At 36.2% G+C, this 25,448-nt stretch overlaps 1 protein-coding gene and 1 long non-coding RNA gene across 5 annotated transcripts; both read left to right on the top strand.

Annotated features, from left to right (window-relative positions):
• The first annotated feature begins 349 nt into the window (after nucleotides 1-349).
• LOC131660685 (uncharacterized) lies at nucleotides 350-3,147 on the top strand. 4 transcript variants are annotated; one of them, XR_009301015.1, is made up of 5 exons: nucleotides 350-949; nucleotides 1,093-1,209; nucleotides 1,743-1,867; nucleotides 2,342-2,481; nucleotides 2,637-3,147. It is a non-coding gene; the product is annotated as an uncharacterized LOC131660685 (long non-coding RNA). The 4 variants fall into 4 exon arrangements; XR_009301014.1 differs by having other exon boundaries at nucleotides 350-706; nucleotides 821-949; nucleotides 1,743-3,147; XR_009301013.1 differs by having other exon boundaries at nucleotides 2,342-3,147.
• Nucleotides 3,148-7,307: 4,160 nt separating this feature from the next.
• On the top strand, nucleotides 7,308-8,518 carry LOC131660683 (zinc finger protein CONSTANS-LIKE 4-like). Its single transcript, XM_058929972.1, has 2 exons — nucleotides 7,308-7,976; nucleotides 8,080-8,518. Exons 1-2 carry the CDS (start codon nucleotides 7,368-7,370, stop codon nucleotides 8,353-8,355), a joined length of 885 nt encoding a protein of 294 aa, XP_058785955.1. The 5' UTR covers nucleotides 7,308-7,367; the 3' UTR covers nucleotides 8,356-8,518.
• Nucleotides 8,519-25,448: the final 16,930 nt, after the last annotated feature.

Raw genomic sequence — 25,448 nt, 5'->3', positions numbered from 1 at the left:
CAAAAAGACGATGAAATTAATTTTCTTAAATTTTGATTTTAATCAATTACATTAGTGGAAAAAAATATTAAAAAAACTAGAATACTGCATAATAAGTGTACTCTTCAACGATTAATCCATCTGCATACCATTATCACTCAATGAATTTTCTACTATGCGTAATCAACTATCTACCCAATACTAAAGTATTGACCAAACTGTCCATATTGCCCTTCCAAAATAAATTCTTTACACTTGCAAAAGGTTAAACACGTAATTAACAAAATCAACTACAACACATGCCAAACGTAGTTTGCTCATTGGTCACTTTAAGCAATTTTTGTACTAGCAAAGATTGTACTGTCTGACACTTGGCAATTACACTATTTTCTCCATCTCTTTTTCTCTCGTCTCTCTCTTTCTCTCCTTCCCTCTTCTCTCTTCCCTCTTCTCAAACCCTAAAAATGTGAACAAAAAAAGTCACAAATTCCCATCCCGCCGTCGTAAACCCAAAAATCACAAATTCCCATCTCCTTTACTTTTTCAGAAATCTTTCTTCGTAATATCAAAACATTGCCTTGAAAACTCATAATCTCTCTTTCATTTCTCCCTCTTTCTCATCTACCTGTGCGTTTTTCATGGAGGGTTGCAGCAGCGAGTTTGATGGTCGGATTCGTAGAGTGGAAGCCATAATCAGTTCAGTGGTACGAGCGACGGTCGGACAAATGTACGGTGGTTGGTTTGCGTTTTTTTTCACTTCTTTTCCTTCCTATTTCGTTTTATGGATTTGGTTTGATATATGTTGTTGTTAATGAGTTGTGTTCTTAAATGTGTCTCATAGTTGCCCAATATTTTGGATCTATGATTTTTGAGGTGTGAGTTTTAAAGAGAGAGAAGCGATTGATGATGCAATTTGACATGTATATTCACCAGATCTGAGATTTAGTTGGGTATTCATGTTGTTCAGAAGGTAAAGTTGTTAGTTGTCTTTGATTTTTCTTTCACACGTTTTAACTTCATGATATATGATAATATCACCATCCTCATTTCTTGATGGTTTTAGTTGTAAAGTTTTTAGCATTTTCATTTCCTCTAAAGTTTATATGCATGTAGGTTAATCTTATTCGTATCACTATGGATTGGGAGGTGTTATTTCATAGAAACACAAGTTCTATGGGTCATATTTTCGTTCAGCTTCAGCAAAAAGAAAAAGAAAGGAAGGCTTTAAAGGTAAAGCTTTGATGATTGCATCCTTTCTGAAGTGGTTATTCAAGAAATAGGCATATAAAATTTCTTAGAAAGCTTTAGGGTGTTTTACTGTTCTATTTTTTATTATAGTTTTGTGGAAGAGAACTATTATGTAAAATTTACCAATTATTAATTTGTTTTTTGCCCTCTCACCCTTGATTATTTCTTGGGTTCTGATAAAATAAACTACCGAAAATAGTCATTACATTTTATCCTCCATGCTATTGTATTTTATTTTAACATTTTTTTCTTATATTGATAAAATGTTATAAATATGGAGAATATTAACTTTAATCAAAGTAATTGTAGCTAAGGTATATAAAATGCAAGCATCACAAAAGAAAACAAAAAAATGAGCAGTTTATGTATTATGCATCCATCATACTATTATGTAGAGGATGGAGTGAGACATGTTTTGATTTGCATTGTGATATTTGAAATTTATTGATTTTATTGGTTTTTTGGTGTATTGGCATGAGTGATATTGATAAATTTTAATATTTTCTTAAATATAGCTACTTGCAGTGATATGAAACAAGGATCCAGAGTGTTTCTTCTTCTGTCCACAGGATCTGGCAGAAGTGAAATCCTTTTTCAACTTAACAGTCTCAAGAATTAGCGTCCATCAGTTGTAGTGAAGGTATATATTTATGTGTATGTTTGTATATGTTTTACTTTCTTGATAGTTGATACACTGTTGGTTTTGTCTGACTTTGTATTTTATATTAAGATGGAAAAACACCTCTTTTTCTTCTTTGCCGAGAGTTAAAATTGTCAAAGAGTTGTCATAGAAATAAAACTAAAATGAAAAAGTTGAGACTTACAAAGAAAAGCATCACACGGGATAATGGTGTTGTAAAAGCATCACAGGGGATAATGGTGTTGTAAAAGTAAGGTGCACTGGGGTTAGTGAAACCAGGAGGACTTTTAATTTTTGTAATTTTTATGTAGTTTTTTGTGTACACTTTCAATGAACCCCTTCAACTTTGGCTTTACAAAAACATGACATGTACTGACAAGTTTATTCGGTGCTTGTGATCTTTTTATTGTGTTTTTATGTTGTTTGTCTTCTCTTTTGGTTGTTTGATATGTTTTTTGTTCAATACTAACATAGGTTTTCAAAAGAAACTTTGGACAATAATTATGATGACCTATCCTCTCAAGATGCATTTGAATATGACAGTATAGATTATATTGGTTATAACAGTGACGAAGACACATATTCTTTTGCATCACTGTATAATGAAAGAGATGGTGAGTGAACTCAACTCTATGCAATATAGAAGACTTGATTATCCCTGTGTGCGATTCTTCTTCACTTTTTCTCCTACAGTTGTTTGTCTTTGTATTAGTTCTTTTTTGTCACTCTTATTTTGCATTCTTCATATGTATTGTTACCGGTTCATCAGATATTGAAGAGAACAAGATTGATGGCATTTTGAAAGGATTGTGTTTGCTGTATTGCATAATTCGGCTCAGGAAAATTTTACTCAATTTAAAAACTATTTGGTTTGCTTGCATTTGGAATATATAGATAGGTCAGAACGAGGAGCTGTTCTGTAGCGGTTAGAGTTGTGCCTATGTGTCTTTCAAAATGGAAATCGTAGCGGTTTGATTGTTAGATGTTTCTTTGGTGTTGTGTAAGTAGCTTGGATTTAATTGATTTTGGTGCTGGTGAGGTTTTGGTAATTTGTTACAGGGCTGATTGGTGGGTTCAAAGTTGGGAGAACTTAGAATTCTGTTCTGGTTGGCTCACATGCATTATTGTAATTTCAGAAAATACTCTGCCTCTAGTATAATTAAGAAAGGGGAGTAACAAAAGAGTTTGATTTTGTGTTAAATATGTTGTCTTTGTATACACTTGGAATATTGATTGTCCCTTTATATTTATATGACAGGACAATAATTATACACTAATTACACATTGATTGTATATTTTATGAATTAGAGACAATATTTAATAGAGATAAAAGTTGCTCTTTGATTGATTTTCAAATTTTGTTGGAACTGGTTTAAATCTGCAGTAAAATTATTAGGATTTTGTTGTGTTTACATTTTTTTTCTTCTAAAAAATACATAAACATTTTGTTTGACTATTTTTTTCGGGAATGTGTATACTCTGGTATTTTGAATCTTCAAGTAATCAAACCAAGGGAAAGTTGAAACATACCCATGAATTTAGTTTGATCATATTGAGATTTTATTTTTCGTGATTAGTATAATTCTACATTTAATGTTTTGATTTATATCATGTATATGGAAGTCTGACTAATATGAAGTTTAAATACAAGTGGCATTGCTATCCTTATCGATTAGGTTTGGCATTACTATCTCACTGTATGTAACTTCTTATTTTCTCTTAATATCTTCTTCTTTTTTTTTAATTTATATTTTGTCATTGTATAACTCTTAAAAAATACACAAATGAATTAACATTGTATCACTCTTTATCTTTTTTTTTCTATATTTTCTCTTAAAAAATATACAAATGTATCACTCTTAAAAAAATACTAAGTTAAATATGTCCTAAAAATTACTTTAAGATATATTTAATCTATTCTATTTGTTTATTATCACTAAAATATTAATTAATCTATTTTTTACTTCAATAAAATTAAAAATCTATTTTATCAAATTGAATAGTACTATATAGTCATTCACACAACTAACTTTTTATCTTACGGGTCACTATCAAATTATTAACTATATTTGAAGACAAAATTCTTATTTTTAAATGTTAAATTCTTTTACATGTCACAATTTTTTTTTTACAATTCACATGGAGAAATACATCATTTTTTAAGTTTGCTGTCAATTATTTAATTCAATACTTGGCCTTATTTTGTCATTGTGTTCTTGACCTATCTTAAATTTTTTTTATGGATCATTATTTTAACTTAGAACTTAATTTTTCTACTACTATCTTATTAGTAAAACTTTTTTTAATGGGATACTATCCATTTTATATATGCAATTTAGTCAAACTTCTTTACTTCACATTTTCGTATGTTCAAAAAATACTACACAATAATTAATGCACCTGGGCGACAGCACGAGTCTCTGACTAGTATAGTAATGTAAAGAAAAAATATAAAAGTGGTTTAAATAACCTTGTATGTTGAAATGCTTGGGCCTGGGACATGAGTCCACTATGTTCCAAATGAGAGTCATCTTCCTCCCACCCCTCTAATCTGTACCACACACCCTTACAATTCTCCTAAAATTTAAATTTATCTTTTTACCAACCAATGCCCAAGCAATAACATTTCGCTCGTTGGCTGAAAATTTTAAGGATTAATTATTCTGCATTTAAAAAAAATAAATTTTCCAAAAAATAATATGAAAGTTGCAAAATATTACCACAATTTAAATGTTTAGTATTTTTAAAAGGTATTTTAAAAAAAATTCTAAAAACTAAAAATTTTGAAAATTTTAAAAATTATAAAATTTAGTCATAGTTTATGTTGAGATTGTAAATGTGTCGAAGCATGTTGTTCGACAGAAACAAAGTCGTGTCGAAATAGCCTATTATGTTTGTGTCGAATTTGTGTGTCGAATTATCGAAGGAGTTGTCTCGACATGATTTCGACTTAGGCATAGTTTTATAGTTAAGAGAATTAGGTATTTTGCGCTTTGCTTAGAGAAAAACAAGCTCAACTATAAATAGGGAGTAACCCATATTATTGTAATAATTTAAACATTGCATTTGAAAAGAACATTCACAGTTTATGAGCAGAGAGAATGATGGGTCTGTATAAAGAGTCTAAAATAAAACTGCAAGTGCACAGCCTATCGAAGTAATACAAAAGATTATCAAACCACAGAGACCAATCGTCAATCTATCAACTATATTGCTAAGGTGCTTATCTAAGGCGGATGAAAACAGTTGAGATGTGTGCAGTGCAAAAAAATAAAAGAATAAAGCAAATAGCAGATAAAAACAACGGGTTCGAATGTAATTCACGTAAATCAGACAGTGTTCCTGTTGTATGTCGGTAGAACTACTTATGGGGCAATATTTTCTACTTATAGGAAGGAACAATTTAACGGGAACTTGTCACTTTCGCGTACTAAGAACCGAGTTTACTCTTTAATTCTATCCTTTTATTGTCACTTATAAAAGGTGCCTCAAACCTTAAAGTAGTAAACCTATTTTTAAGAAATTAGTTACGTGTCTTAGAAGAAAAGTGATTTTAACTTGGAAAGATAAACTTAAAGAGATTCTTGGCTCTAGGCCAAGAATCAAATTTCAAACCCATAAACGCGTCCAAAAATAGTTTTAAAATCGTTTTCTAAAAATATGTTAAAGATTTCTAATTAACTGAACAAACTGCTTTCGCCCTTTTTGTTTGGTTAAAAACTAATCAAGTTCAATCTTAAGTATGGACGACTTTCGATCTTACCCATAAACATTTTAAAAACATTAAACTTGAATTAAAAGTTAAAATATCCCCAATAGTATTTCTATTAATACAACATTTGGAACATAATCATGACAACGATCCTCTCATTCATAACTATCTTGATTCCAACTATCTTCAAAGTGGTGCAATCTTAGCTTCAACAGTAGAAGTAGTGGATGATATCAACCAATATATCACAAACCTTCTTCTAGGTATTCAGCTTGGACTTATTCCTACTTATTTACGTTAATATTAAATAAAGGGTGATGGTTGTTACTTATTAAATATTTATATTTTTTAATTGTTGTAGGAGAAGAGAGAGAATACTTTAGTAGTGATTCTATAGATAAATCGGATGCTACTAACTTTGATGCATATGAGCATGTCACACCGAAGTTCCTAAATGTTCTTAAAACTTCTGGATTGCCTAATCATTCAATCAGGTTAAAAGTTGGGGCCACAATAATGATGCGCAATCTAGATGAGTCTGAAGGCTTGTGCAATGGTACACGACTCACTGTAACCAGGCTTTCAGGTCATGTCATTGAAGCTAAGATCATTTCTGGAAAAAATGTTGGTAACATCATTTATATTCCAAGAATGTCTTTGTCCCCCTCACGATCACCATGACCATTCAAATTGGTGAGACGCCAATTCCCAATTATGGTTTCATTTGCCATGACAATTAACAAGTCTCAAGGGCAATCTCTGGACAATGTTGGTTTGTATTAGCCAAAAGAAGTTTTTAGTCATGGTTAATTATATGTGGCTATCTCTAGAGTTAAATCCAAAAAGGGATTGAAGATTATTATTCATGACAAAGATAGAGAACTAATGACTACCACCACTAATGTTGTATTCAAAGAAGTGTTCCACATATGAAAGATATATCTTCTTACTAAACCTTTTTTATCATTCCATTCAAAATAATTATGAAATCATTGTTTTTCCTAACTTCTTACATGTCTCTTTTTTGTACAATAGCAAATGAAAATTACCCGTGCGGCAGCATAAATTTCTTACTAGTTTGAACTTCAAAATATTTACAAATACCTCAATTTTTATTAAAGTTGAAAACAAGATTTTTCTACTACAAAATTAACTATATTTTAACTAGATATCTTAGTATGTATGAAAGTATTAAAATGACTTGTAATATTTTTAAAAAAAAAACAAAAAAGACTTGTAATAAAAGATGAAATTAATAAAATTTTATAAAAATAATTTTTATAATATTTCGGAATAAATTTTTTCAATAAAAAACAATTTTAGCTCTTTCTACGCAAGTTACTAGTAACACTTATCCAAATGAAATAGAGAAAAAGACGAAAAGCGTAAAAGAGAAAATTACATGCAGGACAATAAAGTGTCCGTGTCAGACTGTAAGAAGGCCTAGTTTAAGCTATGAGGCGCGGGGTCCAGCTAGAAAAAGACATTACGTTGGAATTGGAACATGCCACCGAACGGTTTGATTCGGTTCGGTCCGGTCCGGTCCAAAAAGCGTTCGTCCCCCTCACGGCTTTGCAACCTTCAACCCTTCTCCACTTCAATTCAATTCAAAATTCATTTCACTTTAGCTAATCCTAATCCACGTGTCAACTTCCAATTCGCCATCACCTAGATCTCCCGGTCCCACCACACCAGCTAGATTTGAATTGAACTCAAACAAGTAAACATCTTACCCTTTACACATTAACAACACTTCTTCTTTCCAACAACCAAAAAACTCTTCCAAAAATGTCTTCCAAACTCTGCGACTCATGCCAATCCGCCACCGCGACTCTCTACTGCCGCCCTGACTCCGCCTTCCTCTGCGCCGCCTGTGACTCCAAAGTTCACGCCGCCAACAAACTCGCCTCCCGCCACCCTCGCGTCACTCTCTGCGAAGTCTGCGAGCAAGCACCTGCACACGTCACGTGCAAAGCCGATGCCGCCGCTCTCTGCATCTCCTGCGACCGTGACATCCACTCTGCTAACCCCCTCGCCGCTCGCCACGAGCGTCTTCCTATTACTCCTCTCTTCGAATCCACCATTTCTCAATCCGAGAAACCGCTTCACAATAACAAGCACTACGATGATTCTGTTAACGATGAAGCCGAAGCTGCTTCGTGGTTGATAACCGATCCTAAGGCGGATCTAAACTCATCTCCTTATATATTCTCAGATTCCGAAGCTATTCCGTTTATGGATCTCGATTACGGTGTTATCGAACATAAAAACGTCGACGGTGTAGTTCCTGATCACGGTAACTTCGATCTTTTTGCTTATGCGTTCAAAAACAACAACGTGCAGTCACATACGGAGGTAGAGACACCTACGCCGTCACAGTCGCAGATTAGTCACAGTGTAAGAGATCTCAGATCTGATATTCTGAACAATAGTTTTATTTAGAAATTTAGAAATATTCAATAGGTGATTTACTTGTTGTGTTTCTATTGTGAATAATCAGGTGGTGTCATCGTCGATGGAGGTCGGAGTTGTTCCCGACGGAGACGTTGTATCGGAGATATCGAACGGTGGATACGTCAAGGCGGTGGCGGCGGATCGGGAAGCGAAGGTAATGAGGTATAGGGAGAAGAGGAAGAATCGAAGGTTCGAGAAGACGATTCGTTACGCTTCTCGTAAAGCTTATGCGGAAACTAGGCCAAGGATCAAAGGGAGGTTTGCGAAGCGTACCGGTGCCGTTGATTCTACTTGTGGATACGGCGTCGTTCCCTCTTGTTAATTTTATTTTCTTTTCTTTTGTGATGTTGATTTCTTTGCTTCTTTTTCACTTTTCATTTTCTGTTCTCTGCTGTAAATAAATTTTTGTTCGTTTTAATCATGTGCGTAATGTAAATTTGCAAACTGATCTATCTGCCAACGATTTTGTATGGTTTTTGGGAAGAGTTTATGATGGTGAATCCTTGTTCGGCTATGGCTGCTATTTAGATTTGCATGTGATTAACGTATCTAATTCTGGAGTACTTTTAGCTTAGGACGTGTGATTACATGATTTTTTAATCACAAATCATAATTTTTAATTAAGCACTAGTACTACGCAGTAATGTATTAATCGCATTTGTTTATGTTTGTCTAATTGTAAAGTTTCTTTTCCTTAAGTTTTATTTATTTAATAAGTTCTCTTTGGTTGGATATGTTGGAACATACAAATCAAATTAAGGTTTCTTTAATGGGGAAAATGATCAATTGAAGAAGATGAAGATTAAAGAATGAAGAGAAATAATAGAGAGAGAGTAATTGAGGGTGAGATAGTGAATTGGCATTAACCACAACATAGGAGTAGTGAGCTCCTTATATAGTACAAGTTACAAAATGATTGGAATGATTTAAAGCACCCTAAAACAAACAGAAAAACAGTTAGGCTTCAGTGTAACCGGTTACGGCAAACAGCGTAACCGGTTACGCAAACGCAACATCTACAGTAAATCTGTTTTACGGGTTCGTAACCGGTTACGGTAACAGGCGTAACCGGTTACGCCAACTGAAGTGCTAAAAACAGCAGTTTCAACACACCACCTCACTTCAGTTGGTCCAAGTCCACCATGCTCAGCTTCCTTCTCAGCTTCTTGAACACCTCATTGGTCACACCCTTGGTCAATAAGTCAGCTACTTGATCTTCGCTTCGACAATACCCCAATCGTAACTTTCCATCGCTCACTAACTCCCTCAAGTAATGAAACCGCATCTCTATGTGCTTGCTTCTTCCATGTGCAATTGGATTCTTCGCAAGGTTGATCGCGGAGACATTGTCGACAAGGAGAGTAATAGCCTCACCCTCACTACTATTAAGCTCCTTCAATAGATTCATAAGCCACATGGCTTGGCAAGCACACAACGATGCCGCAATATACTCGGCCTCACAAGATGAGAGTGCTACCACCGGTTCCTTTTTCGAACACCAAGAGATTGGAGTTCTACCTAGCATAAAGATGTATCCAGCTGTTGACTTTCTATCATCCTTATCACCACACCAATTGGAATCGGTGAAACCAAGTAAATCACACTTTCGGCTCGTATCCGATGCCGGAAAGAGAATTCCACAACTAAGAGTCCCTTTAATATATCTAAGGATCCTCTTGACAGCTGCCATATGAGATACCTTTGGTCTCTCCATGAATCTACTCGCAATACCGACACTAAATGCCAAGTCCGGTCGCGTATTGCACAAATACCGCAATGATCCAATCAATCTTCGATATTGAGTTGGATCAACATCTTGCTCATCCTCACTTTTGGACAGCTGTAGCCTTGCTTCACATGGTGTAATGGCAACATTGCAATGTTCCATTTCACACCTCTTCAAGATCTCAAGTGCATACCTCCTTTGGTGCATGAGCAGTCCCGTTTTTGACCTTTGGAACTCTATGCCAAGGAAGTATTTCATGATTCCAAGGTCCGTCATCTCAAACTCGCTCATGAGTTCCTTCTTGAACCTTGAAATACTCTCCTCACAGCTGCCGGTAATCAAGAGATCGTCCACATATAAGCAAAGGATTATCACTCCATCCTTAGCATTTGATCTCACATATACACCATGTTCGGACACACACCGCTTGAAGTCAATGTCAACAAGGAAGCCATCTATGCGTTTGTTCCAAGCTCTTGGAGCTTGTTTCAAACCATACAAGGCTTTATGCAACTTGTAGTATCTCATCTCTTGATTCTTTACTTCAAAACCAGGGGGCTGTCCAACATAAACTTCCTCATCAAGTGGACCGTTCAAAAACGCAGATTTGACGTCCATTTGATAAACGCTCCAATTGTTGTTGTTTGCAATACCAACAACCAATCGGATGGTCTCAAGCCTAGCCACAGGAGCAAACACCTCCTCAAAGTCTATTCCTTCACGTTGCAAAAACCCTTTCGCTACTAATCGAGCCTTATACTTGATTATCTCGCCCTTCGGATTTGCTTTCACTTTAAAGACCCAACGGACACCAATTGGCTTCTTACCATGAGGTAGATCAACTAACTCCCAAGTACCGTTTTTCTCGATTGATTCCAGCTCCTCTTTCATTGCACAAATCCATTTTGGATCCCTTAGAGCCTCCTCCGTATTCACCGGTTCGGATTCGGCCATAAGCGCAAAATGAACGAAATCACCTTCATTATTAACTTCGTTATCTTGGAATCTCTCACATTCTTGGAGTCTAGAAGGCAACACTCTTTGCCTTGTTGATCTTCTACGGTGTCCTTCAGTTTGAACATCATTCGGAGGCTGCGGAACTGTTTCGGGACTGACTGGATCATCAAAAAATACAGCAGTTGGGATTCTGTTCTGCTCGTAACCGGTTACGCCTGTATGTACTGGCTGACCGTAACCGGTTACGCTGTTCCCTGCAGAATTCTGACTCTGTTTTTCCTGTCCGTAACCGGTTACGCCAGTTTGTACTGGCTGGCCGTAACCGGTTACGCTGAGACTGCTGCTGTTATTTTCTTCAAAAATAACATCTCGACTAATTTGAATCTTCCGATTTCTCGCATCGAACAGTTTGTAACCGCCTGTAGAGTGATATCCAACGAATATCGTCTCTTCTCCTTTATCGTCCAACTTCTTTCTCAATTGTCCCGGCACATGTTTATAAGCCACCGAACCGAATACACGCAAATGACTTAGATTCGGTTTGAATCCACACCAAGCCTCTTCCGGTGTAAGCTTTTCAAGCTTCTTTGTAGGACAACGATTCAATAAGTATGTGGCTGTAGAGACCGCTTCTCCCCATAGTTCCTTCGGTAGACTTTTACCGCTTAACATGCTTCGAACCATGTTCATAATTGAACGATTTTTCCTCTCGGCAATACCATTTTGCTGCGGCGTATAGGGTGGCACAACCTCACACACTATACCCTCATCATCACAATACTTCCCAAACGCAACCGAGGTATACTCACCTCCACCGTCCGTTTTGAGAACTTTCAACTTGCGACCGCATTGCCTCTCCGCCATGGACTTAAACCTTTTGAATACATCAAACACCTCATCCTTTCTCTTGATGACGTAAGTCCACAACTTTCTACTAAAATCGTCAATGAACGTGACAAAATATCGATTGCCACCAAATGTGTCCACTTGCATAGGTCCACAAACATCGGAATACACCACCTCAAGGTGTGCATTGGTCCTATGACCCGCATCCTTGCTAAAACTTCCTTTGTGTTGTTTTCCTTTCACACATTCCTCACACAACTCAGCTGGAACGTTAATGTGTGGCAGCCCGGTAACCATACCCTCTTGTTGCAACGCTTTGAGATCACGAAAATTCAAGTGACCGAGACGATAATGCCATAACCACTCCTCTCTACTTGCAGCTGTAGCTAAGCACCTATGCTCCAATACTTTCAGCTCCACTTTGAAAGTCCTATTGGTAGCCATGGGAGCCTTTAGGATCAACACTCCACTAGCATCAACAACTCGCAAGATCTTATCTTCCAACCGTATATTGTAACCTTTTTCGAGCAATTGACCAATACTCAAAAGATTACACTTAATACCTGGAATATATAGCACATCCTTGATCATAGAATGTCCACCATCCTTTTTCTCGATCAACACATCACCGACACCTTCGGCCATGAGAGTGGAATCGTCCGCAAACTTTACTTTGTTTTTCGCCACTTGATTGATTTGCACAAACCAATCTCTTCTTCCCGTCATATGCGTTGAACATCCGGAGTCTAAGTACCACTCCTCTTTGCCTTGAGTTCCATCACGAACCGAAATCATCACATTTTTTTCCGAACTCAAAACTGTCGCTTTTTCTGCACTGCTGCAGCTGCTGTCCCGTGACTTGCAGCTGCTGTCCAGCACCTCTGTCATGCCTTCGCACTCATCGGTAATCATCATTAAGAGTGTGGCTTCATCATCCACCTCTTGCCTAGCAACCTTGGCTTCATCCCCTTTAGTTTCAAGCTGTTTAGCACCACACTTTGCTTGAAAATGCCCAAGTTTCCTGCATTTCCAGCATTGTACCTTGCTCATGTCTCTTGGTTTTCCACCTCTCGCGTTGCTTCGATCACCATAACCGTTTGAGCTGCTGCTCTCACCCTTTTGTCCCTTCGAATGTTTAGGTTCACCATCGCCTTGCTTCCCTTTCGAAGGCCATTTCCCTTTCGAACCTTTACTCCTTTCATTGAAACGAGCTTGCAAAGCTAATTCCGCCTTTGCTTTATCGCTTCCTCTCTCGTCCATTCTTTGTTCATGTGCTTCTAGGGAACTTTGAAGCTCATCCTTGCTCAGCGACGTAAGGTCCTTCGACTCTTCAATAGCAACCACAATGTTGTCGAATCTTGACGTCAACGAACGTAAGATTTTTGACACAACATTCTGCTCTAAGATCGTTTCCCCACACGACTTGATTTGATTCACTAAGCGCGTAATGCGCGTCACATAATCGTTGATCGTTTCCTTCTCTTCCATTTGCGTTAACTCGAATTGCCTCTTGTGAGTTTGTAACCTCACGACCTTCGCCTTCGCAGCCCCAGCATATGCTTTCTCAAGAATTAACCAAGCTTGCCTCGCGGACTCGCAATCACCGACCTTTTCGAAGTTATCACCATCGACGCAAGAGTGTATCAAGAAGAGAGCTTTGTAATCTTTCTTCTTCTCTTCCCTGAAAGTGGCTTGATGTGCAGCTGTAGGTTCAGCCCCAAGAGGTGTGACTCCATTGTTGACGATATCGAGAACTTCTTGATATCCAAACAAGACCTTCATTTGCTTAGACCACTTGTCGTAATTCTTCGAATCAAGAATCGGTAAATTGGATGGGATTCGATCATTGGTACTCATTGTTGCAGCGGAATCGGATCAGAACCAGAGCTCTGATACCAAATGTTGGAACATACAAATCAAATTAAGGTTTCTTTAATGGGGAAAATGATCAATTGAAGAAGATGAAGATTAAAGAATGAAGAGAAATAATAGAGAGAGAGTAATTGAGGGTGAGATAGTGAATTGGCATTAACCACAACATAGGAGTAGTGAGCTCCTTATATAGTACAAGTTACAAAATGATTGGAATGATTTAAAGCACCCTAAAACAAACAGAAAAACAGTTGGGCTTCAGTGTAACCGGTTACGGCAAACAGCGTAACCGGTTACGCAAACGCAACATCTACAGTAAATCTGTTTTACGGGTTCGTAACCGGTTACGGTAACAGGCGTAACCGGTTACGCCAACTGAAGTGCTAAAAACAGCAGTTTCAACAGGATGGATACAGATCCTCCCATTCCCTTTCACCATTGGACCATTGGATTATAAAAAGGAGGGATGAGGGATGGCTGAATCATAAAAAATAGGAGAGAATCCAAATCCAAGGAAAAGAGGGTGAAAAGAGTTTGGTTCCCCATTTTTATGATAAAAGTTCAGCTACCTTAGTTGAGGGATATTAAGGGAGATAATGTTTAAATAAATCAACATTTAAAGTATCATATTTCATTAAGCCAAGCTATGTGTAGAAGTTGTGATATAGGTGCAGAAACCACTTTGCAAGCTTTTTGAGACTCTCCGACTGCCATGCAACTTTGGGCAAACAAAATTCCAACTAACATTTTGAATGAGTATTTGCAGATTGACGTTACTGATTGGATAGCTTTGAATCTTGATACCAAAATTGATAGCCCTTGGTGTGATTATTGGGTAGTAGCATGTCATTGTTTATGGATATGGAGAAATAAAGAGGAACACAATAATAATTTTTCCCGACCTTTTGATCTCAGCTCTTACGTTGCACAAGTGGTGAAGGATTACTATAGTGCAAAATCTCGAAATGAGAGAGTGTTCTCAAACGACAAATTTATAGAGATGATAGGGTGGAAACCTCCCTCGAGTAATATTATTAAACTAGACTGGGCTCGTAAAGATAACACTAGAGCTAGCTGAGACGGGCTCTTAAAAAACATTAGAGGTGAGTGAATAGGTGGCTTTTCTAGACATATTGGAAGGTGCAATGCATTTGTTGGTGTGGTGAATTGTGGGGAGTGTTCGAAAGTTTGAAGCACACCTTTAGATTAAGCCTCCTCGAAGTGGATCTTAACGTGGATTCGTTGGCGGTAGTGAGGATTATAAAAAAAGGCATTTCCAATAGTATGGAGGATCATGCATTGTTATGGAAATTTAAGAGACTAATAGAGTTGCATCAGGTTGGTGAATCATTCCTTTAAGGAAGCAAACATGTGTGTGGATGTCATTCCTTTAAGGAAGCAAAGATGTGTGCGGATGCCTTGACAAACTATGGTTGTTATCAAGACGAGAATAATTTATACTTGAATGTTGCTCCTAATCATTTAAAGGAGAGGCCGATTCCTTATGTGTTTGTCACCCTAGACGTGTGTTTGTAGTTTTGTTATGGGCTTAGGCCCTCTCTAATAAAAATAATAATTTAAGAGTCTTATATTTATAAATAGATGTAGTAATATTTTTTTATAAGTAAATATTGTTTTTCTTTTTAATATGATATTAAATATTTTATTTTAATTTTACACCTAAATTATCGTAAACACCAGGTATATTAACTGATGACTCTACCGATATTAGGTCAGTCAGAGTCACAAATGTTATCTTAAGTCTTCTGTTTCCTTATCAGAAACCGACTATTTAAGGCTATTTAACGACTTAAATGCCTTGTCTGCATGCATAAAGATTATTTAATCAAGAATGAGTTATATTTAGACCTGATCGACCCGGCGCATTAGCAGTGACCCAACCTTGTTCTTCTCCAAGAATGAGTTAAGTCGGGGTGGGTTTTGTTATGTCCGGGTTCAGATTCGACCCAAATCGTCAGAATGTACACAAATCCTCAAGCATGATGCATGTATGGATAAGATGCTTTTAGTAGAAACTGAAATGTAGTTAATCCCTCAAGCATAGGGCTTGTAGGAAATGAAATGTGTTTGGGAGAAACCAAGATGTACACTATTTATGATTTGTGCGGAATGAATGTCCATCTTTTCGTGAGGGGTATGTGAAGTCACGCCCGATCTTATAGGGGTTTTCTTTCTGTCTTTTAACTTTCTTAGTTTTATTAGGGATTTAACTTTAATTATTATTGACTCCCTTGGAACTCTCATAGAAGTCGGATCATCATTAACTCTACACCCATATACTACTAGCCTTAAGTGTGGCCACCTTCTTTTATTTCATTCACGCCTTTAACTATCACCTGTTCATATTTCAAGTTAGTTCATCCTTTTCTCTTTCATAGAATCTTCGTGCGTTCTCTGTTAAGCTTTCTTTCTCTTCTATCACTCATCATTCGCTAGCCATAGCAGGTATTGTCTAAACCATTTCAAAGACAACTAATTTCTGGAACTAAGGCTTGAAAGTTTCGGAATGTAGAACGAGAGAGGTGGATTTGAAGTTTATGGATAGGGAAATGTTCGTCTACTGATAATGATACTGATTTGGTATCTTCTGTTGGGTGAGAATATGGATAAGAAACCGTCTACATGGGGGTGAATAGACCTCCCAAAAAACATTTTCTCGAAAAATGATTTGAAAAACTTTTATCAGTGTTACAAAACAAAATTGATTTTGCATAGCGAAAATAACTTTTAGCCAATATAATGATTACGCTTATAAATCAGAATTGATGCGTAATGACTTATGTAGTAGACAGTATAAACAAGATTGACACACAGATTCAACCAAAGTGTACAAATTAGTAATTGTAATTGTACAAACTAGTAATGGTTGGATCATACAAAATTTGGGTTAAATGATGGGTGGAATAAAAGATTCAGAGCCTAATTATATCCATTAGTTCGGTTCTTCGGTTCCTAAAAACTAAAACCGAGAACCAAACCAAACCACATTGGTTTTCTTTGGTTCAGTTTCATTTTAGAACAGAATCAGAAACAATTAATTTTATTTTGGTTTGATTTAATTTGGTTTAGATTGTCGGTTTAATTGATTTTTCCTAATCCGCTTACATTCCTAAAAAATACCATTAGGATTCTCAAACCCTTATTTTTGTCTTCAGTTATAAAATTCTAAAAGTTATGATGACAAGAGTAGTATTGTTTATTAAAAAGATTTACTTTGAGATTTTTAGTTTCATTTGAGTTGTTTATTAAACTTATTTTTAATCAATTAAACATAAGTTATATTTCCAAAATAATTTGTACTTAGAAGTATAGTTTACGTGAGACCCAAGGATATTAAAAAATAAAAATACTCGAAGTTTTATAATAATAAAAAAAAAAAACGTAGATAATATCATAAATTACTCATTCCAAAATTGTATGCATAATTAGTATTATTAACAAAAAAAAGTGCCTGAAATTGTAGACTAACATAGTTATGATATAGTTTATGCCCAGCTTATTCATTTGACTTATTAAAAAATCATCGAATATTATATGAAGTTGATGAATAGATATAATATAAACAGTTTCTTGCCTTGTACATAACTTGACAAGCAAGGCATTAATTATACATTTTATAACTAATCTACTTGATGGTTGACATCCCTTGCAAGTTTGTTCTTCTTACAAGCAAATGTTATCAACCAAAAACTATATATATAGAGAACTAATTAAATTTTACTTCATACAAATTAAGCTTTGCATGGATTGAACACTTTCCATTGGTGCAAGCTCTTTAAAAGAAGTTTTGTTTGCATTAGTGTTCCTTAATTAATTTTTTGTTGTTGTGATTAATAATAACATGGAGATGATGAGGACAATGATGATATAACACTTTGGTTCACTCTCGTGCGTAAGAGCAAAAATTGCCTTGACGATAAAATGTTTTCTGAGTCCTTCATGTCTCTATAATATGTACTACCTCCGTTCCTTTTTATAAGAGAAAATTTACTTTTTAGATTCATTAAATAATCAATGTATCTAGTCTATAAAGAGACCAAATACATTAGTTATTCAATGAACCTAAAAAATGACTTGTCTCTTATAAAAAGGAACAAAGGTAGTATTTAATTACTTCATTACATGCACATCTTTTATATATACATTTTTCACTTTTCTTTTCATTTTTCTAAAATATTTAGAATTGAGAAAACCTCAATACAATATGCATCTGAAAAAACTTTAAACAATTTTTTGCTTTTTTTTTAATAGTTATTTGTCCTCAGAAACTTCAGCACAGCCTTTCCGATAAATAATTGTTCATGGATAAGTTAAGAGTAAGTATTTCTTTTTCGTGGTTTGTTTAAGATCTTCAATGTAAGATTTTAACATGAGTTTTTTTAGTTTGTATATATCTTCATCCAAAAAATTTCAATTAAGTTTTATGGTACGAAGTTTTTTCTATTTTATTTCTTCTGGGGTGTGTTCTAGCGGTGAAACTCTTGGGTTTTGAGAGTGTACTCCTCTCAAGGTCTCAAGTTCAAATCCTGCTAGATATAAATGCTCGACAAACGGAAGGTGTATATTAGGAGGAGTAACTCGCACATCAGAGGCAAGAACAATTATATGACATGTCTCTCCTAAAACAATAAGAGCATCACATTGCTCGTAGATTGTGGCAGGAAATAGTAAGTAATGCGTTTTAATTTGTTTTAATAATTTGAAGTTTTTTATTACTTGATTTTATAAAAATTTATAACTTAAAATATCTTCAGAAGTTCGACTTAGAAGAAATTGGATGGGTTCTGACATATGCCTCACTCGTGATACATGGTTGATTGAGTGGTTATGGTCTAATCTCTCCTTCAAAGAACAAGTCTAAAGATATTGATGTCAATTGTATTTATGTATTTGTGACTATTGCTCTTGATTATTGATAGACGACCTGACAAGTGTATCAAGTCGTTACATATAATATCGTGGTGAATATTATAAAACATCGAACTAGAACTAGTGTTTAATCCATTTTGATACTCATTGGCCAAAAAGATTTGGTTGGATATTTGGATGTTTGAATGACGAAATTAAAAGTTTATAAAATTAATTATTAAAAGATTGTAAGAGACAAATCTCGTGACATAGATTTTTCTTTGCACTTAATATGACATTGTTTTTTTAAAACACACAATTGTATTAAAAAAGAGCACTAGGTGTACTTAAACCATGATAGAATAAAAGTAAAAAACGCTAAAGGCGACAAATAAAAGCACCCAATTACACCAAGAATTTGAATCTGAAGGTTACAAACTCACAAAAGAGCGCATGAATTGCTTCAGATAGAAGAAATTGAAAGCATAACTGATTTCTTCACCATGGTTACGAAATTGGTGAATCCAATCAAGATATATAGAGAAACATTGACATCAAGATCAGTTGTTGCAAAGAACTTGTGGTTATTGGCTCTGAAGTTCGATCACATGGTAGTATTCATAGAAGAATTGATTGTCAACATTGACAAAGGAAGAGCTTCAAGGAACACTTGAATCTCACGAACAAAGAATAGCTTAAAGATCTGCAAGTAAGTCGAAAAGCGATGTAGCTCTACAGGCGCAATCAGCAAAAGAAAAGAAAGGCAAAGGAAAATGGTTCGACAATAAAAGTATAAGAGGCTACAATAATTTGACTGGTAGAGGAAACCAGGAAGAAGGAAACTCATCGAACAAGAGGAAACATCAAATAAGAACATCTATAGAGGTGGTGTTGTAGGTTGAGAAATAGGTGGTGGAAGGAAACCTGATAAGAGTCACATTCAATGTTACAATTGTAAGAAGTATGGTCAATATTCAAGTGATTATCCTATAAAACAAAAGAATCAATAAAATAATGCCAGGCTTACAAAACATGAAAAAAGAAGAAATGTTGTTGATGGTCACAATAAAAGATGAAAAAAAGTTCAAAGACCAATGGTACTTAGACTCGTGATGTTCATCACACATGACTGGTAGGAAAGATTGGTTTGTCAGCATTAGTCCCTCAATGAAGAACAAGGTGAAATTCGCAAATGACAACACCTAGATGCTGAAGGTGTTGGTGATGTTCTAATTATGAGAAAAGATGGGAAAAGGTCAATAATTTCCATTGTATTATATATACCATACATGAAAAGAAATTTGCTCAGCATGGGACAATTGATTGAGAAAAATTTCGAAGATAAGATGATGAATGTTCTAGACTCATGTGGTAGATTAATCTTGAAGGTACCTATGTCTCATAAAAGAACATTCAAGATTGAAATTAATGTGATAGAGCATACGTGTCTAGAAACTCCATCTAGCAGAAATGAATGGCTACGGCACTACAGACTTGGTCATCTCAACTTCAATGACATCAAAAATCTGAAAAGAGGAAACATGGTTTTAGGATTACCAAATATTGACATTCCAAGTGAAGTGTGTGAAGAATGTGTGCAGGCAAAGCAATGCAAGAATAGCTTTGGCAAGGATGCTGGAAACAAGTTGAAGGCAATTCTTGAGGTCATATATTTTGATGTGTGTGGTCCTATCTAGGTGGACTCGACTGGAGGTAATATATACTTTGTCAATTCATAGATGATTTCAGTAGAAAACTGTAGACATACCTCATAAAGAAGAAAAGTAAGGTGATTGGGGGTATTTGCCAAGTTTAAATCTATGGTTGAGAGACAAAGTGGTCGAAAGCTCAAGACTCTGAGGACTCATGATGGTGAAGAATATATGTCGAAATATTTTGATGCATTGTGTGAAAAAGAAGGGATTATGCATGAGGTGGTGCCACCCTACACTCCATAACAAAATGGAACTGCAGAAAGAAAGAATAGAACCATCATGAACAATGTGATAAGTATGTTGAAAGGCAAGCATCTACCTAAAGAATTTTGAGGTGAAGTTGTGTCGACTAAAACATACATCCTGAATAGATGTCTGACGAAGAAGCTAGAAAGAATCACACCATAAGAGTGTTAGTCTAGTGTCAAGCGTATCTTAAGTCATCTAAAGGTATTTAGATATATAGCACATAGACATGTGCATGATCAGTTGAGGATAAATCGAGTCAAATGATCCTAATAGGATATTCTTCGACTGGTGGATACAAACTATTCAACCCAATGAACAAGCAAGTAGTGATCAGCAGGGACGTGATCATAGATGAGCTTAAGGAATGGGAATGGAATGAAAATGTCAATAAGGATGCAGTAAGAATCTTATGTGAAGAGCCACGTAGTGAAGTCAAAACAGAAGTTCGACAAGAATAATTCAGAGGTCAAGCAGGCACAAGAAGACCTCGAAGAACAAGAAACATGCTTGCAAGGTTGCAAGAATGTGTGATTACATCAGATAATGCTGTCGATAATGAAGGTGAGCATGTATATTATAATTTCTTTGCAGATGTCGATCCAGTCAATGTAACTGAGGTATTGGAGGACTCAAAGTGGATGCAAGCGATGAATGAGGAATTGAAGTACATCGAAGTCAACAACACTTGTTCACTAGTCAAATTGCCACAAGGCAAGAAGGCAATTGATATTAAGTGGGTGTACAAGGTGAAGTTAAATCCTAAAGGAGAAGTAACTGGACACAAGGCAAGACTTGTGGCAAAAGGATTTCTTCAGAAGGAAGGAATCGACTTTGACAAAGTTTTAGCACAAGTTGCGACAATTAAAACAATCAGGTTGGTTGTTGGTCTAGCAAACATGAACAACTAGTATATGTATCAGATGGATGTGAAATGTGTATTTCTAAATGGCCCATTAGATGAAGAAATTTATATTGCACAATCAGTTGGGTTTGTGAAATAATGCCAAGAAAGCAAGGTATATAGGCTACATAAAGTCTTGTATGGACTCAAACAAGCTTCAAGAGCTTGGAAAAGGAAGATAGATAGTTTTCTAAGAGAGAAGGATTTTATGTAGTGCACAGCTGAGCAAGAAGTATACATTAGAAGAAGCAGAAGTGAGCTCCTTATATTGTGTCTATATGTCGATGACTTGTTAATAAACAGGTAGGTGCAAGAAAGAGTTCGAAGACTTCAAAGGTGATCTTAACAAGGAGTTCGAAATGTCAGATCTGGGCAACATTTCATACTTCTTTGGTATCGAATTCTGCAAGAGTAGTAGAGGCCTGATGATGCATCAAAGAAGATATGCAAGTGAAATACTCAAAAGATTTGAGATGGAAGACTGCAATGCAATTTCGACATCTATTAGACGAAGACCGTAACTATCGAAAGACTCAAACGAACATGATGTCGACCCAACTCACTATAGAAGACTTATTAGATCATTAAGATATCTTTGTCACACTAGGCCTGATCTAGTATACAATGTACGTATAGTAAGTAGATTTATGCAGAAGCTAAAGGTATCTCGTCTCATAGCTACGAATAGGATACTAAGGAATCTCAAAGGAATTATCGACTACGTCATTTTGTTTCCTGTAACTGATGAAGGAAAATAATGCAAGCCCGTGGGTTACACCGGCTCGAGTTGGTGTAGTGATGTTGAGGATAGAAAATCCACAATTGGTTATGTGTCTATAATAGGTGGTGTACCAGATGCTTGGAGCTCAAGAAAAAACCAATAGTAACATTGTTGTCATTTGAAGTAGAGTACATAGCTGGTTCTCTTTGTGCATGTCCAGCAACATGGATGATGACTTTGGTTGAAGAGATTACAACGAAGAATCATGGAACTATTACCATGAAGATTGACAACATCTATGCTATCAATCTGGCAAAGAATCCAATAGCACATGGATGAAGCAAACACATCAAAATGAGATTTCATTATCTTCGAGAGCAAGTAGTAAATAAGAAGTTGAACTTGAAACTGAAGGATAGAAAAACACTTAGAAAGGGGGGGGGGGTTGAATAAGTGTAGTCTAAAAACTTGAACGATAAAAACAATATGCACAGTTATTTTTATCCTGGTTCGTTGTTAACTAAACTACTCCAGTCCACCCCCACGGAGTGATTTACCTCACCTGAGGATTTAATCCACTAATCGCAACAGATTACAACGGTTTTCCACTTAGTCCGCGACTAAGTCTTCTAGAGTATCCTGATCACAACCTGATCACTCCAGGAACAAATGCTTAGACACAAGCTAAGACTTTCTTAGAGTATCCTGACCACCACGTGATCACTCTAATTACAACTGCTTAGACACAAGCTAAGACTTCCTAGAGTATCCTGATCAACACTTGATCACTCTAGTTACTTACAAATTAATGTAATCAATTCTAAGAGTATTACAAATGCTTCTGAAAAGCTATAATCACAACAGTGATATTTCTCTTAACGTTTAAGCTTAATCTCACTAATATATTACAACAGCAATGTAGTGAGCTTTGATGAAGATGAAGTTTCTGAGCTTTGAATTGAACAGCGTTTCAGCAAGTTAATATTCACAGAATTTGGTTCAGAGTTGTTAACCTTGCTTCTCATCAGAACTTCATATTTATAGGCACTTGAGAAGATGACCGTTGGGAGCATTTAATGCTTTGCGTGTTCCGTACAGCTTTGCATTTAATGTTTCACGCTTTTGTCAACTACCTCGAGCCTTGTTCACGCTGTGTCTACTGACGTTGCCTTTAATAGCTTCCAACGTTCCTTTTGTCAGTCAGCGTAGCCTGCCACCTGTACTTTCTTCTGATCTGATGTTTGTGAATATAATATTTGAATATCATCAGAGTCAAACAGCTTGGTGCATAGCATCTTCTTGTCTTCTGACCTTGAAGTGCTTCTGAGCGTGATACCATGAGAACTTCAGTGCTTCTGCTTCTGATCTCAAGTTCTTCTGATGCTTTCATAGACCCATGTTCTGATTCTGCCTTGACCATCTTCTGATGTCTTGCCAGACCATGTTCTGATGTTGCATGCTGAACCTTCTGAGACAAAGCTTCTGAGCGCTGATTTGTGCATACTCTTTATATATTTCCTGAAATGGAAATTGCAATGTATTAGAGTACCACATTATCTCACACAAAATTCATATCCTTGTTATCATCAAAACTAAGAATATTGATCAGAACAAATCTTGTTCTAACAATCTCCCCCTTTTTGATGATGACAAAAACATATATAAATGATATGAATTTGCGATCAGAAAGAGCAGACGGCTAAAGACAAATTACACAGCTATAGCATAAGCATGTGAATATGTCTCCCCCTGAGATTAACAATCTCCCCCTGAGATGAATAATCTCCCCCTGAAATAAATACTCGAAGAACTTTTAATAATAAAAGACTTCCCTAATTATTTCGGTAGAGACGATCACATAAGCTTCTGTCTTCTGATAATTCATAGCTTCTGATTTCTGCTTCCATTGGACAGCTTCAGAACTTGAATTTCTTTAGATCCCTAGAACACTCACAGCTTCCGATTCCTGCTTCCATTTAGGACAGCTTCAGAACTTGAATTTCTTTGATCTTCAGAACATTCACAGCTTCTGATTCCTGCTTCCATTTAGGACAGCTTCAGAACTTGAATTTCTTTGATCTTCAGAACATTCACAGCTTCTGATTCATGCTTCCATTTAGGACAGCTTCAGAACTTGAGTTTTCTGGATCTTTAGAACATTCACAGCTTCTGATTTCTGCTTCCCTCGGATAGCTTCAGAGCTTTGAATTTCTTCTTACATCACTTCATGCTAGATTGTATCAGAACATTGTTGAATGTACCAGAGCATCATCAGAGCATCTCTACATCCTGAAATGTTACAGAACAAAACTAACCGACAAAAGTCAGCATGAATGAGTTAGAACATAAAATGTGTATCAGAACACAAAATATGTATCAGAGCCATATAAGCCGTATAGAATGTATCAGAGCAAATAGACAATGATTTGGATCATATTCTATTATCAGAATTTTTGATCATTCTTCCTTCTTGCTTCTGATTTTGAAGCTTCCTAACACTCAGCTTGCTTCAAGAATCCAAGAGCTATTTCTGATCATTCTTCCTTCTTGCTTCTGATTCTGAAGCTTCCTAGCACTCAACTTGCTTCAAGAATCCAAGAGCTTGATTCATTTTGTTGCTTCTTATATTGATCTTGAATCTTTGATTCCTGCAACAACACAACTTAAAAACATATGAAGCTTGCAGCTTCTGTTAGTAAATGTGGAGCCTTTTTACTCGGTAACTGATAATATTAATCAGATCATTTATCATATATTTTCTCCCCCTTTTTGTCATATCATCAAAAAACAGAAAAGATTCAGATACAAACAAAAAGAGACACACGGAGGAAAAAGGATGATTGAGTGGTAGGGGTTGGAGGGTTGACAGTGAACCTGGAGTCGGGAAAAACAACACTGTAGGGGTTAGGTGTTCTGATGGGAAAAGGGTGTGAGAGGGATGAAGAAGTATCTGAGGGATGGGTTGAAGGAGAGGAGATATCAGATGGTGAAGAAGGTGGTTCCGAGAGGATGAATGAGGAGGAAGAGGTGGTGGAGGTCTGTGAAGAGGGAGGTGATTGAGGGGTACCGTCGAGGGGTTGATACACACGTCTAGAGTAGTTTCCAGACATCATAGCTTCAAACGGGTTCACTTTGAGAGGGTCATAGGTGATCCTTACTCTTTTTGGTTTGGTTTCTTGTTCAGCAGTTGCCTTTCTCTTTTGTTTTCGATCATTTTCTTGATTTCCAGAGCTTGACGATGGATTCATGATGAAGTTGCAGATATTGGAAACTGCTAGGGTTTATGATATGAATGCAAAGAGAGAGAACGAAAAAGAAACTGAATGCAGAGTGAGAGAAATATAAGAGGGAAAATAAACGTTTGAAGAGTATAAAAAGAAAACTGAAAAAAAGTAAATGATGGATAGCATTTAATGTTACGTGACGTGAGGAGAGATAATAATGACAAAAGACGAGATTTTCACAGTTACCTAAGTAGACGTCCCCTCAACTGCACGCACGCTTGTCCAGAAATAGTGAACACGTGTTTACCATTTGGATAGCCAGTTACAACTGTTTT

Source organism: Vicia villosa, linkage group LG3, assembly GCF_029867415.1.
Source record: "Vicia villosa cultivar HV-30 ecotype Madison, WI linkage group LG3, Vvil1.0, whole genome shotgun sequence".
Classification (NCBI taxonomy): Eukaryota; Viridiplantae; Streptophyta; class Magnoliopsida; order Fabales; family Fabaceae; genus Vicia; species Vicia villosa.
The sequence above is the reverse complement of the archived record's forward strand: the minus strand, read 5'-3'. Positions and strand labels throughout refer to the sequence as shown.

What these genes read in the sequence shown, in the direction of transcription:
- LOC131660683 (XM_058929972.1), top strand. Translation starts at nt 7,368, where the DNA reads ATGTCTTCCAAACTCTGCGACTCATGCCAATCCGCCACCGCGACTCTC. An exon ending in AGTCGCAGATTAGTCACAGT is followed by an intron (nt 7,977 to 8,079) that starts GTAAGAGATCTC and finishes GTGAATAATCAG; the next exon opens with GTGGTGTCATCGTCGATGGA.